The sequence below is a fragment of the Juglans regia genome, chromosome 10, assembly GCF_001411555.2.
Source record: "Juglans regia cultivar Chandler chromosome 10, Walnut 2.0, whole genome shotgun sequence".
NCBI classification, from domain to species: Eukaryota; Viridiplantae; Streptophyta; class Magnoliopsida; order Fagales; family Juglandaceae; genus Juglans; species Juglans regia.
In genome coordinates, this window is record NC_049910.1 from 25,602,660 (window position 1) to 25,621,845 (window position 19,186).

At 33.8% G+C, this 19,186-nt stretch overlaps 1 protein-coding gene across 1 annotated transcript; it reads left to right on the forward strand.

Moving 5' to 3' along the window:
• Positions 1–6,629: 6,629 nt before the first annotated feature.
• On the forward strand, positions 6,630–11,825 carry LOC108985604 (protein Brevis radix-like 4). Its single transcript, XM_035694303.1, has 5 exons — positions 6,630–7,224; positions 7,301–7,677; positions 9,775–9,910; positions 10,066–10,466; positions 11,387–11,825. Exons 1-5 carry the CDS (start codon positions 7,111–7,113, stop codon positions 11,463–11,465), a joined length of 1,107 nt encoding a protein of 368 aa, XP_035550196.1. The 5' UTR covers positions 6,630–7,110; the 3' UTR covers positions 11,466–11,825.
• Positions 11,826–19,186: the final 7,361 nt, after the last annotated feature.

Consider the following 19,186-nt stretch of genomic DNA (forward strand, 5'->3'; position numbering starts at 1 on the left):
ATAATGTATATTTCGACGATTTTTTTTGCGACGATTTTAAAATTGCTAGAAAATGCCTAATTTCTTGTAGTGATATATACATATATTAGTTATTGAAGAATCAATTTTATTACAAGAAATTATACTTTTATTTTAACTATTTTAAAAACAGTAAAAATTTTCTTTGACCATTTTTTTCCTTTAAAGTGGGTACTATACATAAATTTTGAGGAAAGACATGATCCAAGTTGACAAAAACATGAGTTATATCTTAAAAAAAAAACATGTGCACAAAATCTTAGTTTAGGTAAAGCAGTGGAGGTGTTTGACAACAACTGCAAAGAAAAAAATCCCAAACTTGATCTTAAAGAAAATAGGTATTTTACAAAATTCACAAAAATTAGAAACTCAAGTAATTTCTTAATTAAAAGTGCATAAAATCCAAGTAAATACACACTAATATATGATTATTTATATTCATAAAACTTGACAAGGTTCCAAATTGTTTCTTCCTTGTCTTTTGTTTTTCCTATAATTAAAAAATAAAAAACCTAAAACGTTATAAAGACCATGTTACAAATATTTATTTATTACTTTTTTTTAATAAAAAAGAAAATAAGAATGAAAAGTTTTAACAATTAAAGCGGTCTCGTTCACTTTCACAAAACTTTTCATTTCATTTCATCTAATTCTTATAACTTTTTTCAAATTTTTACATAAAATAAAATAAACAATTTCACTTTTTAAAATTTCAAAACAAAAATAATATTAAAAAAATATATTATAGTAATATTTTATTCAATTTTCAACTTTTATCTCAAATCATCTCATCTACAAAAACAAACGAGACCATTCATATAAAAGCAATAAGATATGAGAAATATAAAAGAAAATTAAAAGAGCTTTAAAGAAGAAGAAGAATAAGAATAATAATATGGAGAGGGAGAGAGAGGGATGAAACGTAATGTAAAAATATGAATTGAAAAATATGCAAATATAACTTATAAGTAATAAAGGAAGCTTTTTGTTTCTAAAAGCTTTTTCAAATTGCAAGGCAAAGTCTTCATGGGTCGAAAACTTATAGAGAGCACGTGGAAATGGAGAAGCTCTCCAAGGTGTTTGTTTCTAATATGATGAATCGATGTGCTCATAAGTATCCACAAAAACAATTTTCATATATAGAACAAAGGTTGTTGCATCTGCTAGATCTCATTGGCTTTTAGGTTTTCTTCTTCCAAAATCTTTGGGGCTATCAAGTATCAACCCTCGTCCTTTGGTTCGTTTCCAATCTTTTTCTTCATGTTTTGGTTCAAGTGGTTCTATTCTTCCATTTGATTCTTCTTTTTGCACATTAGTATTTCTTTTCTTTTTTTTTTTCGAGTTGGGGAGGAGAGTTTTGAACTCCAAATCTCCATTTTGAAAGTTGGAAGTTATGTCAATCAGACTACAGATTAAATTAGCTCTTGTCAAAATAATGTCATTGATTACACAAAAAAAGAAAGTATAAGGGAATACAAACATACCCATAGATTTATCTCCTTTTTCGCATTTGCACCCTAGCTCTAGCAAAAGGTCTCACTCGCTTGTGGTTGACCCTTTTCAAAGGGAATATATTATTGCATTTAATGCGATAACCCTTCTGACTCCAAGACCATTCTAGCTTGTCCTGGACTTGCCCTTTCGAGTAGATGTACTGGTGCATTTAATGCGGCATGCCCTGCAATGTCGCTCGTCATGGGCTTTCGAGGAGAAGTGGGCTATTGTTTTTCCCTTGGTGGCCTTGCCCTCATTTTTAAATGGCAGACCCTTGGATCTTCTACCCGATCTTGCCTTTGTGCAAGCAAAGCTCAGCTAGCGGGCTTGTTTAATGGGTTTGGTTAGGCTCTTATCTTTCGAGGCGCAATTTGGTCAACGAAAATCATATCGTAAAAAAGTTTTCTCAATCCAAGCAAATCTATTAAAACTTAAATGTTCCACCACTCTAAAAGAAAATCCAAAAAATTCAATCTAAACAGCTTTTCTTAATAATTTCATAAAGTTTCAAATTATTCAATTTAAACATGTAGTGTCTCTAATTTTGTATTGAGATTTAAGTACTTAAAATTAAACTTAAATTAATCGAATTAAGAAACTAGCTTGGCTTTCTAACGTGTAATGATTAAATGGGATGAGATAAGATGGTTTGTGTAACAAATGAGACCTAAGACTTTCGTAAGAGTATATATATATTTTTTTTTTCAACAAATAAAGAGTAATGTATATAATCCTTCCATTGTTATTTCACTTTGCTGACTTGACAGCGTTAACAATCATTATTTTTTTATAAGTAATTCTACATACAATCATGAAGTGTGTAAACGTCGCGTAATCGTTTTGAAAGAAAGTGATGTCTGCTATTAAAAAATTAATTTTTTCATGTAAGTCCCATATTTTATTCACTTTTTTCAAAGCGATTATGCGGCGGTTGTACAATTCAAAGTTACAAATATTTTTTCTCTATATTTATTTTTTATTCTTGTGTGAAAGTTGGGTAGTTTCAGTATTTTTATTTTAAATAATTAAATTGAAAAACAATTAACATTATTTCCTAAAATAAAAAATAATTCTTATACTGTTAAGGGATACAATTCCTGATTTTACTTATCATACTAAATCTTTAAATCATGCAGTATAAATTTTAAGAAAAATTACCATTTAAGCTGCGTTTGGGTAACCAACATACTTCAGTACTTTTCAAATATTTTCGTACTATTGGAAATACTCTACATGCCAAACAACTTAAAATACTCTCAATGGGACCCACAAACCCACTTCAATCTCTACTCATAACTATTCACAAATATTCTATAATATTTATTACTATTATATATAAATAAAAATAAAATCACTATAATATTTATCACTATTATATATAAATAAAAAATAAAATCACAATAATATTTATCACTATTATATATAAATAAAAATTAAAATCAATAATATTTATCACTATTATATATAAATAAAAAATAAAATCACTACAATATTTATCACTATTAAATATAAATAAAAAATAAAATCACTACAATATTTATCACTATTAAATATAAATAAAAAATAAAATCACTAAAATATTTATCACTATTAAATATAAATAAAAAATAAAATCACTATAATATTTATCACTATTATATATAAATAAAAATTAAAATCAATAATATTTATCACTATTATATATAAATAAAAAAATAAAATCACTATAATATTTATCACTGTTATATATAAATAAAAATTAAAATTAATAATATTTGTCACTATTATATATAAATAAAAAATAAAATCACTACAATATTTATCACTATTAAATATAAATAAAAAATAAAATAAATATAATATTTATCACTATTAAATATAAATAAAAAATATAATCACTATAACATTTATCACTATTAAATATAAATAAAAAATAAAATCACTATAATATTTATCGCTATTATATATAAATAAAAATTAAAATCAATAATATTTATCACTATTATATATAAATAAAAAATAAAATCACTCCAATATTTATCACTATTAAATATAAATAAAAAATAAAATCACTATAATATTTATCACTATTAAATATAAATAAAAAATAAAATCACTATTATATATAAATAAAAAATAAAATCAATATAATATATAAATAAAAAATAAAATCACTATAATATATAAATGAAAAATAAAATCACTATAATATATACATAAATAATAACATTACTATAACTCAAAATACTCTTAATGAGACCCACAAATTTTTTAAATTTTAACATAAAATATAATAAACAATTCAACATTTTCAAATTTTAAAATAATAATAATATTAAAAAATAATATTCTATCAATATTTTATCATCTCAATTCAACTCAATTCTATATTCAAACACAACCTTAAGCTCGTGGAGTTTGCACATTTTCAAAATCATTTAAACAGTTTAAAATTAGCATAAAAATCTAGGTTAATTTTCTAGATGGTCACTTCATCAATCTCCCGACGAGAAATAATGATGTGACAGTTTACACCCATCACTTTTAATAAAGACGCCTACTATATTATGTACAGTCAATATTTAAAAGGTTTTATAAAATACACAGTTAGCATGCCACGTCAGCATACATGCTAAAAAGTAAGAACTAGAAATGAATAAAAATTTAAAATCATAAAATAAAATTATAAGATTTTAAATTTTATAATCTTATAAAAAAATTTCGATTAAAAGATTAGTATTTAAAATTTTAAAGATTTAGAACAATTACCAAACTCAATTTTTAAAAGGGTGGCTAAACCTGTAAAGGACGTGTCCCACCACTAGCTACGATCGTTCACCTGCAACTAGTAATGTCGGGGATACTATGTACTTGAGATACCTCCAATATCTAAATCAGCAACAAATGAGGAATAGTAATTTAAAAATGTTCAATCAGATCTATTAAGCGGTTACCTGCTATCTCTATATGTAGGTGTGAAGAATATTGGATGATTACGATTAGTCAATCAACTTCGCATAAGACTTAACCACCATAAGCCTAATACCTAATATGATGAAATTATCTGATTACCATTCTATTAATATCCACAACATAAGGGTCTACCCACTCAAATAGGACATTTAGAGTCCATGATTCACCACTCTTTTGAACAGCTATCCCTTACGGAAGATGGGCCTTGAGCCCCTAACTTAACTTGGACGAGACTAATATTAACTCTTCCAACACACACTGAGGCTTCCCATCAACCATTTTTTTTTTTGTTTTTTAAATCCTCTTAAATATTTTTTTAAAAAATATATCAAAAATTTATTAAAAAAATAATTTCTTAACCATTAAGTAAAAAAAAAAGAAAAAAAAAGAAAAGACAATCGGTGGCTTTTGTCGGTAATATGTCTCGGTATGAATATCATTTTCTTTTTTAACAGTTTCTTCCTCAGTGCTCTGAAAAAAATATAGATAGTACAGCGCACCTAATAAGAAGAGGATGCATATCATATTATTTATAATTAGTATCTAAAATTATATTAAAAATATACAACCATCAAAACATATTGGGTGCTACTACTCCGTCTTATGTTTTTATCTCCTCAAAGTTACTACGGGTGCAAATTACATTTTTTTTAAAAAAATATTTTTTAAGCATCCTTAACTATTAAAAAGAAAAAAAATAAATCAAAACTTCAATAATATTCACTTCTTTAACCATTAAGAAAATAAACTAAAATGCCGGTAATTTTGAGAGGATAAAAACATGGTGCTAAATATCATTTTCAAAAAACAAAATACAGAGCTTATGGACGCAAAGATTATTTTCTATGGAAATTTTGCCATAAGAACTAGGGTTGTAAATGAATCATTTTGTTCGATAGCTTGCTTAGTACTCGCACAGTTAAGTTCAAATTGAACTTGACTTATGAAAAAAAACTTATTTGTGAAAGTAGATATCCGCTCGATTAGTAAATGACACATACCTGACAAAACTCAACTCGGCTAAGACTTGTTAAGAATCGCTCGTTATGCTCGAGTCGACTCGTTAGCTTGATTCGATTAAAACTTATTCATATATTGATAAATATATACATACACGTATTATATACATATATGTATTAGTTAATAATATAAGCATATCAATTTTATAATTAAATATATAATATATAACCTAATTACTTATATATTCAATAGCAATATTTTATAATTTGAAGAATAATTAGTCGATAAGATTTAATGATTTCATATGCTTGTATGTGGGAACTACATATGAAATAGATATATGCTATCGTATTATGTGCATGTATTAATAATATATGTAGGCATATAATATATTATTATTATAGATAAATATTAACTAGTTAGATATTAATTATTTATAAATTTTTAAAATCATATAATTAAATAGAGATTCTATTTATTAGTTGTACAAATTAAATATTAGATTTTTTTTTATTTATCTAATTTATTAATTATAAAATCTTATTAAAAATAAAAAAATTAAACAATTCGAGTTGGAGTTAAGAGTTTAATTTACCAAATCGAATTCAAATAAAGAATAAATAAAAATTTCCATCTTGAATTCCAACTCGAATATTTTGAGTCAGTGAAGCTCGAAGACCGGAATCCCGATTACAGCCCTTAATAAGAAGGATCGTGCTACAGCCCCCGTTGGGGGCTCCCGCTGGGGTTGTAGTGTATTTTTGTATGTGTTTTTTTTAAGTTGTTTTTTATATAATTTTTTTAATATTTTTTAATATTTTTTAAAAAATAAAATAAATTTAGAATATTATTAAAAACACTTTCTTAATCAAGAAGTAAAAAAAAAAATTATTAAAAAATACTTCCTTAATCACGAAATAAAATAAAAAATCATATAAAAATATTTTATATTTTACTTCGTGATTAAGCAAGTATTATTTAATAATATTATAAATTTTTTTATTTTTTAAAAATATTTAAAATCATTAAAAACATCTACATAAAAAAAAGAATTAAAAAATACACATAAAAAAATACACTAGAACTCCTCCCAGCGGGAGCCCCAGCGGGAGCTCTAGCATTTTCCTAATAGGAATTGAAGCATGCAATGATGCCTGGGGCATTCAGGCCGTACATGTAAGAACCGGTAAAACAACCGGTGGCTGGTGAAGATCAGCAAATTTATATTAGATAGCCATTTTTCCTTGGCAGAGCCCTGCCTTTGCCTTTACCGCTCCCCGGCGCTAGCTGCCTTTCCCCCCCTACTTCTTCTGAACATCACATCACGGCGATCTCCTCTCTCTCTCTCTCTCTCTCTCTCTCTCACACACACACACACACACACACAGCTAAAAAGAAAAAGTTGCCTACATTGAGTTTTTAATTTTGAGAGGGAATCTTTGATAGCTTAATAATACAAGAGTGGCAGGCAGACATTGAAGAGGTCTGGGCACGAAGCAGCAATCGTATATATATATATGTAGCTGTCTTGTTTGTTTCCGGTACCCAATTATTCAATACTAACAACAACTCCTTCAGCTTTCAGACAACGCCTTATTACCGACTGTATCGACCCGTTTTTCTTTTGGGGCGGGGGGGCGGGGGGGGCTCTCTCTTCGTATCGTATCTAATCGCAGAGAAAGGAAAATGCTGACCTGCATAGCTCGGCCTAAGAAACTCGGCGATGACTCGCCGGATCAGACCGAAGAATTCGACACCTCAGGCGTCAAAACCCAAACTATAAAATCTCTCACAACTCAGGTGGGTAATTACGTAATCGGTACTTCTATTCCAAAACCCCTAAATCCGTTTAACATGGATAATTTGGTCATTTCAGATCAAGGACATGGCGTTGAAGGCCTCGGGGGCGTATCGGAGCTGCAACCCGTGCACGGCACCACCGCCGACGACAACTCAGAGTCGACTCAGGGTAAACGGAGAGTCGGACGCGGAATCGGAGCGGTTCAGGTGGTCGAGGTCGAGATCGAGGACGGGGAGGGTATGGGGGAAGGAGATGGAGGCGAGGCTGAAGGGGATGTCGAGCTCGAGCGGCGAAGGGACTCCGACTTCCGGCAGCGGACGACGAGTGGAGCCGGTGGTGTTTGTGGAGGAGAGCGAACCCAAAGAGTGGGTTGCCCAGGTGGAGCCCGGCGTGCTCATCACCTTCGTCTCGCTCCCCCGTGGCGGGAACGATCTCAAGCGTATACGGTTCAGGTAAAAACTCCAAATTCAAATTTCGTCTATATGCATCCTGTCTGCTATTTCGTTCATCATCTTCTCGCCGTCTCTGGTGATCTGATGATTTTAGTACGTGTGTAGTGATTTGATTCTATCTATAGTCAACGTTTTTGTTTTATTTTTATATTTAATTTGTTTCAAAAATCTCCGAGGAAGATGAGAAGAGAGTTACATGAATTCTATATGATTTATTGGTCATTGTTATAATTTTGTTTTTAAATTAAAATCAGATGAAACATTTAAAATTTGTTAAGAAATTTATTGTTTGTACATCCATATCAAGATCGAGAGCATTACTTAAAAAGAGTAAGATATATGCACAATTTTTTTTACATTCATTTATAAAATTATGTTTTAAAACGAGAATATTTATGAAAAATGATCATATTGTTACAAATTATTTTATAAAAATACTCTTCGTTTGTCATATAGGTATATAAAAAAATTATACTTGAATTATTTTCTTATTTAAAAAACTATATAACGAAATATGATGAGAAGATAAGTATTATGGCATAAAAATATTTTATAAAAATAAATTTATAAATTGAGGTAGATTTATATAATATGTTATATTTATTTTATATTAAAAATAATTTAAAATTTAATATATTATATTAATTTTATTTTTTATTTTATAAAATCTTATTATTGTAGTTAAAGTATTTTTATAATAAAAAATAATAGAACTTATTAAATTTTTAATTGAATAAATAATTTTGAAACCCAACTGAACGTGGCATCCAAACAATACTTTGGAAACCAGTCTGTTTATATGATTTGAGCAAATTTTGGTGGGACCCAAAAAACAAGTAATTTTCACGCGCTTATGAAAAGCAATCCGAAAAAGTCCAAAAGCAGAAGCCATTGTGGGTTTGGGTGGGGCAACTTTGATTGTGTTTTGGTACCTTTTACGTGGAGTGCTGTCTTCGTGTCGGAGAAGGCTCCTTCCTTTCTTTCCTTTTCCCTTATTCCTTCACGCCTGCCTGATTCTCCGTCCCTTTGTCTGTTTTGAGTGACCATTATCTTGTCATTTTATGTTCTAATGAACTTCCACTGCCCACGTCATCTGCCGCCAGAAACTACTCAGAAGACAAAATGTCAGACCTTCTGATCCGATAGTATGTTTTGGCATAGATTGACAATCCGCTAGAAATCATCGGACCTTCTACTCCCACGTTTTCTTGGGCCATGGATTGACTATGACATGGGATGAATCATCAGCTACTATTCACTACATACACATCGCATCTAATGAAAAAATAAAGAAAAAGTTGTTAAGTGTGAGCTGTAACTGATGCATAGCAAAACCCGACATGGGATTGATACCAATTAGCCGATAAAATGTTATTCTTTTAACAAATGTGACAGTTTGATCTGATTTAAGTTGTTCACGTATAAAATGACTTAGTACTTCAGAATGAGAAAAATAAGATGATACTAATTGGTTTTTTTGTTTTTCTTTTGTTGATTAATACTGTAAAAGGATTGGTTGAGAAAATACTACTTATACTTATGTGTTAAAAAGAAAAAAAAAATGATAAAATGGGAATTTCACACTCAATAGGTAAAATATTGTGCTTAGATAGCACTTACTCATTTTCTGATTGTTAAAGACATTCCCTCCCTAATGCAAGGTCCTATGTTCCCACTAAAACATTTACTTTATTGCACGCACCGAATGTCTGGTTTTTTCTGTTAATTATTCTTTGAGTTCCCTTTGTCAAAAGGTATAATGAGTGTGCAGTTTAGTGGTCTAACATTGTATACTACTGTTGCATAACTAATGATAATCTGATATAATGGTATTGGTTCAAAGGCTTCAAACAAAAGGCACGCGGACTAATTATGGCAGGCAATGAACTTGATGGCGTCTTTATGAAGATGTTCCTGTATTATTACCAAAAGAGGAAAAAAAATAAAAAAACAAATTCCATATCTCTCTGTTTATCAACAAGAAAATGCATGCCTCTTGCAATGTGATGTGCCTATGGATGCCACCATTTCTCACTTTTTATCCAGTTAGTTCATTAATCAGGAGTTTTGAAATTGTAGTTATTTTTCTATGATTAGTCGAGAGATGTTCAACAAATGGCAAGCTCAAAGGTGGTGGGCAGAGAACTATGATCGGGTTATGGAACTGTACAATGTTCAGAGATTCAACCGACAGGCTTTCCCGCTTCCAACTCCACCAAGATCTGAAGATGAGGTGAGCTTTCTTCATAGAATCACGTCTTCACATGCATGGTCCTGCCCCCATGGATGATGCATCAATGACTTCAAGTAGATGTGTTCTGTGTACACAATATTTTTCCTTTTGTTCCTTTTGAGTGCCAACAATGTCGTTCTTCTCTCCTGTTACAGAGCTCAAAGATGGAATCTGCAGAAGACAGCCCTATCACACCCCCATTGACCAGAGAACGGTTACCTCGTAACTTGTACCGTCCAACAGGTATGGGAATGGGTTACTCATCCTCAGATTCACTTGAAAAACACTCGATGCAATCTCGACATTACTATGACTCGGGTGGTCTTGGATCAACCCCAAAACTATCCAGTATCAGCGGTACCAAGACAGAGATATCATCTATGGATGCTTCTATAAGGAGTAGCTCATCAAGGGATGCAGATCGCTCAGGGGAGCTGTCCATCAGTAATGCTAGTGATCTTGAGGCTGAATGGGTTGAACAAGACGAACCAGGGGTCTACATCACAATTAAAGCATTGCCAGGAGGCAAAAGGGAGCTCAGACGAGTGAGATTCAGGTGAGGTCCTTGGAAACTCTTTGGTTGGATTGAGTGTCTCTTAAGAAGCATACTTGGGGCTTACCAGAGATGGCTGGTACAATTAAATAGGCCTGGCCGCCTGGTAGAATTTTCATCCTGACACAATCTTTAATATTCTTCCAACTATCTGATAGATTAGATGTTTGGTCCTAATGGATACTCTTGGATTTTGTTGCAACTGTCTGATAGAGTTCATATTAGTTCATGTTATCTGGTATTTTAATTTCTTAGCCATCCGCAGCATCTGCATCTTTGTCCTGTCAAATCCATGAAATGATGGGTCCCATGCCAAACTTTCTGGCCATTGAATTTTCTTACAACTGTAATGGCGAGGCAAAAAAAAAAAAAAAGATATAATTTTAATCTGCTGCCCCCACCTTGTTCATAAAAGTTGTCACCCTGTTTAAAGCATCATTTGATTAGTTGCCAGCTTCTCTGATGGGTAATAATCTAGGCATATATGACAGGGAAGATCAAGTACCATAATCTGTAGACACAATTTAGGTATTTATTTACTGTTTTCTCAAGGTAAGTCTATACACCTAAGAAAATCCAGAGTTTGAATGCCTTAAGTACTGCCTTTTAATGGATTTGATTACACTTTAGCCACAATGTCGCAATTGAGGCGTTAATTTAGGTTCAACTAACTCCAAATCATGACTTGAATTTCAAACAAAAGGAACATAATCATAAATTGCTACCCTTTTTTGAACATCATTATTGCTGCTTTCAATTACGCTACTTGAACTAATTTTTTAATTATTCTCTTCTATTTTTTAGTCTAACAGAAACTTTTGAATGAGAATGCAATTCTCTCTTTCCTGCTTCATGTATCATTATGGTATGGAACTGTATTGAGTTGAATGATGCTGGATATTCTTGCTATGTGTGTCCTGCAGCCGAGAAAAATTTGGGGAGATGCATGCTAGATTATGGTGGGAAGAGAACCGTGCCAGGATACATGAACAATACTTGTGAATGAGCAAAAAGGGCTGATGCTAGCGATTTCCATGGTGTGGAGGTGTTCATTACTACTAGAGTGCTTTCTTTTGTTTATTTTTCCACACTAGTAAAGTCTCGTCTATAGTTAATTAGGTATGCAAACATCAGGTGCTACCGGCACCTGATCTCGATGTTCTTTTTTTCCGGGGCTGCCTGGGGGAAGGGAGGGTGGGGGGCACCCAACCATTTGCTGCTCAAGGGGATGTGGGTGGTAGAAGTTATAACCCTGATCAAGTCAATATCAGTGAAATGCAATATGTTCATTCTTCTAAATCTTTTGAGTACATTTTGCTGATCCAGTTTCTTTTCATGGTACACAATGTCTACGCATCTTAACTTTTTTGTCCAATTCTATGGGTGAAAACTCAAATCCTGTACATCATTTTCCCCAGAGTGGGTGGGTGAATATGCATCTAAATGGCAGTAAAGTAGGGCTGAGAATCAATTGGGACATGCATGCGGTACACTGTTGAAAGTTGAAACACATCGGGAGACAATACACAAGCCCAGAAGTAGATACTATCTAAAGATTTCTCTACTCTCTCAAATGAAATCTTCCGAGATGCTTTTTCCGACAATAGTATTAAAATAATTTTAATTAAAATGTTTTATTAAATTTTAAAAAAATGAGAGAGAAAAGTGAACTAAAAATATTATAAATTTTAAAAATTTTTTGAATACTATAATTTTTTTAATTTGTAAAATTAGTATTACTTTTTATAACTGATGAAAAAGTTAAAAATTAGAAATTGAAAATGTTTTATATTTAAGTAGTATTTGAGATATCTTAGAATACTTGAGAATTGCTGTATTGCCAAACAATATATATATATATATATATATATATAAAAGTTGGGAGAGATAGTCGTGAATGTCTCAACCACCTTTAGTATGTGAAGCTAACTAGAATGACTGTAGTGCCTAGCTACACTTTGTTATTTTGAATTGTTATAATGGACTCAATAGAACAGACATCATTCGAGATAGTCAATATCCAGGAACAAGAGAGAGAAAGTGAGAGAGAGAGAGAGAGAGTATCGAAAAATGATCAAAACTCAGAATGCTTCATTCCTTCCTTTTCCCTCCATTTATACTTCTATTACTTCTTGCAATACGACCTCGTTTCATCCATTTACACTTCCAGTATTGTGAACAACAACGCTTTGCTTTATTACAAAATATACTTGACTAAAACGACACCATTCTATCAAATCTATTAACGTCGTAACTTTACATGTATATCGACCAACGGCTATTTCCTCTTTTATTCATTCCAGTCTGAACTTCATCTTCCTTCTTCCTTACACAACCCTTCTCTTCTTCTTCTGTTACCCCCTTCAATCGATCCTTGACATACCCCTTCCCTTCAAAGCACCTTGCCTACAAGGTGAGGATGTAACGCCCCGATCCCGAGGGTCCAGAGAGTTAACTCATATAACCTGATAATCAACTCTAACAATACTAGAGTACTTCCAAATTCAAGAATATATATTTTCCCAAATCTCAAATCAAACGTAAATACTTCAATTAAATAAACCATATAAACTCATCTATCCAATTTTCAATCCAACAACCCAAATAAAATTCAACTCTTCTTCATGTCTCAAATAACAAACTAGAAATAATGAAACATTAACATAAGTCTCCATAAACCGTCTAAATCCATTGAAGCAAACTTAAGAAATAAAAACAACTTCCAACATCAACGCTAATACCACGAGATACCCAATAACCATTCACTGCTAATCTTCTCCATAAACTCTAATACTGATCCTCAGTTGAACCATCAATGTCATCTGAAATATTATGAAGATTAAAGGGGCGAGTTATCAACAACTCAGCAAGCAGAGAGCATATACTAGCATGTAAACATGAACATTTATAACATTTGATAAGCAGAACAAAACATTTTCTTTCAAAATGCAGAAATAAAACTTTGTACAAAAACATTAGAGCAAAATTTCCAGAAAAATAAACTTATTCCAAAAAGAAGATCCGTTGGTATTTCTAAACTGAAACATTATAATCATATCATCGTTTAATATCATATCGGGACAATACCATGTTTAACCTCCGTGGTAGGGTTATAAACTACCATTATACCCTTGGTTGGGCCATTTTCCATGTTTCACCCCCGTGGTAGGGTTATAAACCACCATTATACTCGTGGCTGGCCTATTTTTCATGTTTCACCCCCGTGGTAGGGTTATAAACCACCATTATACCCGTGGCTGGGCCTTAACAGAAACAGAACAAATTTCATAAAAAATCCGATTACAATCATATACAGAATCAGAACTTCATACCAAGGTTCTCAGATGACACATCATTTCAAAACAAAAATACTGAAAAGTTTCATATCATTATTCGCTCTTTTACATGGTTCAGAAATAAAGTGCACAAAACTAGCTCATGTCTACACCAGTCATGACAGAAAACACTTTCTCTTATATAGAATTTATGCATATGCAGAATAAACATCTGATGTTGTTTTCAGATCATCTCTTCAAAAAGAAAATAAACACATTTATTTTCAAAGTCAACCTCCTTTTATTTATTTTATGCAAAACTAGTATATGAACCCCGCTTACCTGGGCAACTTAGCTTTTCAGAAATTTTCTCAAAAATGTCGAGTTGACTATAAATCGTCACCTATAAAAAATAATCACACAATTTTCGTAAGTTTTCAACCAATCACGGATTTCTATATTTAAGCCTAAGCTTCTAAAATAATCTATCTTAATTTCTCAAAACTTAAAACCCTCATAATCCCAGAGTATATCACCACTTCCTAAAAAAAATCACCTATATCCACCATGATCAACGTCAAACTCAAAACACCAATATTTAAACCCGAAACAGCCAACAAATTTCAAAGCATAAACTAAACTCACACAAACAATTTCATCATCCAATCCAACCAACCCCCTTACTCCTCGGATTCAGTCCGGCACAACCAACAAATTCACAGTAAATATGAATTAGCGCAAAAATACATTTAAATCTCAAAAGTTCTTTGGAAAAATACTTACAATGCTATAATATAATTTTTGAAAGCTCACGGAGGTGCTAGAAGTGGCAACGCAGCAACAAAACAGTGCGAAATGCACTGTGGCCGTCGGTCTCAAAAACCCACTTTTGAACGGGTGTAAACGAAGACCCGAGAATGATAGGGTAGGGCCTAGGGATGTCGGTGAAACTAGTGGTGGTGGTGGTTGGTCGTGAGTGGCGGCGTGGGCGGCGGTTGAAGGCCAAAAAGCACAAATTGGAGATGGAGATAGATGGGCTTCACCGGTGACAGATCGGAGCCAAGGATGGGCGCATTAGGTTGCTAGGAGGTCGATGATGAAGTGATGAAGAGATGGTGGCCGATGGTGGCGCGACGGCGGCGCACGAGCACAAGGAACGCCGCGGTATAGTGTTGCGCGTGCGGGCAAATGGCGACGCGAGAGGGACTGAGATTGGAGGGAGGTGGTCGCCGGAGGGTGGGGAAGGCCATGGGTTGGGCGGTGTTGCCGGAAGAAGGCGCATGGCGGCGGGCTGGGGGAGAAGAGAAACGGACGGAGAGAGGGAGGGGGCCTTGCGGCGCGCGGGAAGCAGGAAATAAAAAAGAAAAAGAAAGAAAGGAAAAGAAGAAAAAGAAGAAAAAGAAAAGAAGAAAGAGAAAATGAAGGAAAAAAAATGAGGTCCTATCCTCATAATTTGGGTCACAAAAATTCTAACGAAAAATTATTTCAACACAACAGTTTTAAATAAAATAAATTTAAACACAGTAACTAAGTAAAATAAAATAATTAAATCCAACAATACAATAATTTTAAAACCCACAAACTAATTTAAATTAAGAGAAATTTAAATGCATAACAATTACTAATATTAAGGAAACATGTCAAATTTAATTTTCACAAATTAATAAAAATCATAAAAATAAACCCACTAAAATCTAAAAATTTAAAACAAGAGAATCAATTTTTAAATTAATAACAAATAATCATTCAATTAAAAAAAATACACTAAAAAATAATACGGGGTGTTATAGAGGATACTTTTGACACAGTTGCCAGTAAGGCTCCCATGTTGCATCTTCCACTCCAGCCCCACTCCAGTGTACTAGTACTTCAACCAAGGCTCTATTGTTCACATTTCTGCTACGGCATTGCAAAATCTTCTCAGGTTTAAGCATGAGTTCGAACTCCTTATAAATTCACTGGTGGAAGAGTGGTTAATGGTGATACATTCTGACCCAATTTCTTCTTTAAGCATGACACATGAAATACAGGATGTATTCGTGTGTGATGAGCAAATCAATTATGTAAACAACCTTGCCAATTCTGTGGGTGATTGGAAATGGTCCAAAAAATCTTGGAGGCAGTTTCAAATTTCTCCTTACTGCCATCGAGTGTTGTCTGTATGGTTGGAGTCTGAGATAGAACCAATCACCTACTGCAAACTCCCCTTCAGTTCTGTGCTTATCATACTGCAGTTTCATTCTTTCTTGTGCTACCTACAAATTGCTCTTCAATATTGCTAAAATCTGCTCCCTTGTTTGCAATACTTCATCTACGGCCTGATTTTAAGTAAGTCCAGGTACATAAGCATGCAATTTCATAGGAGGCACAACATACACAAGCATATAAGGAGCTACCTTTGTAGATGAATGGAAGATGGTGTTATACCACCATTCAGCTAAAGGTAATCACTCAAACCATAGTCTCGGTTTGTCACCCAAAAAACACCTCAAAAAGTGCTCTAAGCATTTGTTAACAGTTTCAGTTTTCTCATCACTTTAAGGGTGATAAGCTGAAGCATAAGACAAGTTAACCCCTTGGGGCTTGAATAACTCCCTCCAAAAAGAACTTGTGAATGTAGATCCCCTATCTGATACAATACTTCTAGGCATTCCATGAAGTTTAAACACATTAGAAAGGAATAACGAGGCTACCTTAGATGCTGAAATGGATGCTTCAATGCCATAAAGTGTGCGTACTTAGACAATTTTTCTACTACAACCATAACCACAAAATAGCCCTTTGAACTTGGTAACCCCTCCACGAAGTCCATGGAGATATCAGTCCAAATTTGATGTGGGACACTGGTAAGGGTTGTAATAGTCCTATTGGGTAAATGGTATCCACCTTATTGCATTGGCAGACTTCACACTCTTTACTAAACTTCTTAAGCTCATTCTTCAATCCTGGCCAAATAAAATCAGATCTTGGACGTTGTAGGGACCTTTGAAATCTTAATTGTCCTGCTAAAGGGCTCGAATGTACAAACTGCAGAATCTTTAGCTTCAAGTCAGTAACATTAGGAATATAAATTCTGCCTTTTTTAAACAATACCCATTTTTAAGAGTAAATTGAGAGTTGGTAGAAGAACCCTCTTATAGCAAACTTATTTGTTGTTGTGCCAGTGTATCATTTGAATAAGTTCAAGCTCTTCCATCCAAGATGGAGTTGGAAATGAAATAACAGACATGGACATATCTTCTTCAACACCATCTTTCTTGGACAAGGCATCAGCCACCTTGTTCTCCACTCCCTTCTTGTATTCAATACAAAAATCATATCCAATTAATTTGGATATCCATTTTTGTTCTGCTAGGGTACCAATCTTTTGATTTAATAAAAAATTCAAGCTGTGATGGTCAGTCCAAATGATAAATGAACCCCCAAGAGATAAGGTCTCCACTTCTTAACTGCTATGACTAATGCCAGTAGTTTTTTCTCATATGTGGATAACTGTAAATTTCTATCCTTCAAAACTTGATTGATAAAGGCCAAAGGCCTATGTTCTTGCATCAAAATTGCCTCTACTCCATTTCCACAGGCATCACGTTCAATTACAAAGGCTGTGCTAAAGTCAGGTAGAGCTAGAACAAGCGGATTTGTGACTGCTGACTTGAGCATATTGAAAGTATCAGTTGCTGCTTCAGACCAAGCAAAAACTTTTTTATTCAACAAGGTTGTTAAAGCATCAGTTGCTGTTAATTATGTTTACATATTAATGTGAAATTGAAGGACTCATAGTTTTTTTGTGGATATTAATGCACAAATCACTCGAACAGCTTGCTTGGAGATGCTGGCATTCATTGAATAGAGCTCCTCCAAGCAAGCCTTTGATTTCAGGAGTGCTGGACAAGGATACAATACTCCTATATAGTATAACATATATATTTTCTGTTTTAATTTTTTCCAATTTAAAACCCAGGATCATTCATAGTTTTTCATAAGATTTTCCAATTCTTGTGTGGCTTTTCTAGTATTCATAACATATATCTTTTCTATTTTAATTTTTTCCAATTTAAAATCTCATACACATTTTATCAAACACATTGCATGCATACTGGTTTGCACTGTCCGTTCCCATCAATAATATTCAATTTCTGCTACATTTCCTTACAACAACACAACTTCACAAGAATCACAACAATTAATTCCAAAACAACTAATTCTAGGAAACCCGACAACATGGAAAAGAAAACATAAAATTAAATCAATTTTAGGGCTCGGAATTGGAAACTTACTAGAGGCTACGGAGGCTGGCCTGATAAGTGAAGGGGAATGGAGTGTTGCCACTACGGAGGTGCAAAGAGGAATGGCGGCAACAGAGAGGGAACGAGGCGGCGAGGTTCACAGTTCACTGGTTTAAACTTCAGAGAAAAGAAAAAGGAGAAGGAAGAAGGAAAGGGATGGTCTTGCATTTTGGACCCCCCGTGTGATGAAACGATGCCGTTCCACATTAAGTAGAATGGCGTTGTTTTATACTTTTTTTAATTAAAAAAATATCGGAGTCGGAGTTCGGAGCTCTAAGAAGCTCCAAACTCTGACTCTGACTCCAACTCCGATTCTGAACTCCCTATTCGGAGCTACTCCGAACTCCAACTCCTATTCCGACCACTCCAACTCTGTCGGAATCGAAATCGGAGTAGAAGTCAGGCGGAGTTAGAATTTTTGAAACTTTGCCTAGCCTAGCGGACACTGATGTTCCAGCTGAGGAAGCCATGGCGCCCAGTGTGCCAGACGAGGGGGACGGCGAGGAAGCCATTGAAATTCCTCACTTTTCTTCGTTCCCTTCCTTCGGTTTTGATTTTACTTTCTATGATATGGATTGGAGCATTTGGCAGCCTTCATCATGGATAGCCAAGCGGAGTTGAGGAAAGAAAACCGGAACCTTTGTTCGCTGGCTCATGTTGCCTTGGATTGTGCAGCTACGGAGCAAAGGCAGAAGAGGTAGTTGAGGAAGCCCTTGCTGACTTGATAAAATCCCAAGGGGAAGTCAGCGAGCTCCGTATTGAGGCCTCGCTTGCTTACGAGGTTAGGGATATGCTACAACAATCCCTTGACAAATGCCAGTCAGAGCTTGAGTGGCTGCAGGCCAATATCCGGGGGCTGCATCAACAGCGGGACATAGATAGCCGGTCGATCAAATGGCTCAGTTCTCAAGTTCAAAATATTAACGAGTTAACGACGGCTAGGTGGAAAACCCTGGAGGAGGAAAGGCAGCGAACGAAAGATGCGGAGGCTACCCTAGAAGTAACAAGGCTGTCTTATATCCGTGGTGTCCGCGATGATGCGTGGGACTTCGGCTATAAAGAAGGCTTGGAGCGGATGAAGACTCACATTCTTCAGAACCCCTAGTGTGACCTTAGGCTTATGAATGTGGGGGACTTTTCCTCGCACGAGGAGTCTTTGAGG

Coding starts and splice junctions, on each gene's coding strand:
- LOC108985604 (XM_035694303.1), top strand. CDS start 7,111: ATGCTGACCTGCATAGCTCGGCCTAAGAAACTCGGCGATGACTCGCCG. Junction 7,225..7,300: donor TAAAATCTCTCACAACTCAG/GTGGGTAATTAC, acceptor TGGTCATTTCAG/ATCAAGGACATGGCGTTGAA. Junction 7,678..9,774: donor CTCAAGCGTATACGGTTCAG/GTAAAAACTCCA, acceptor TTCTATGATTAG/TCGAGAGATGTTCAACAAAT.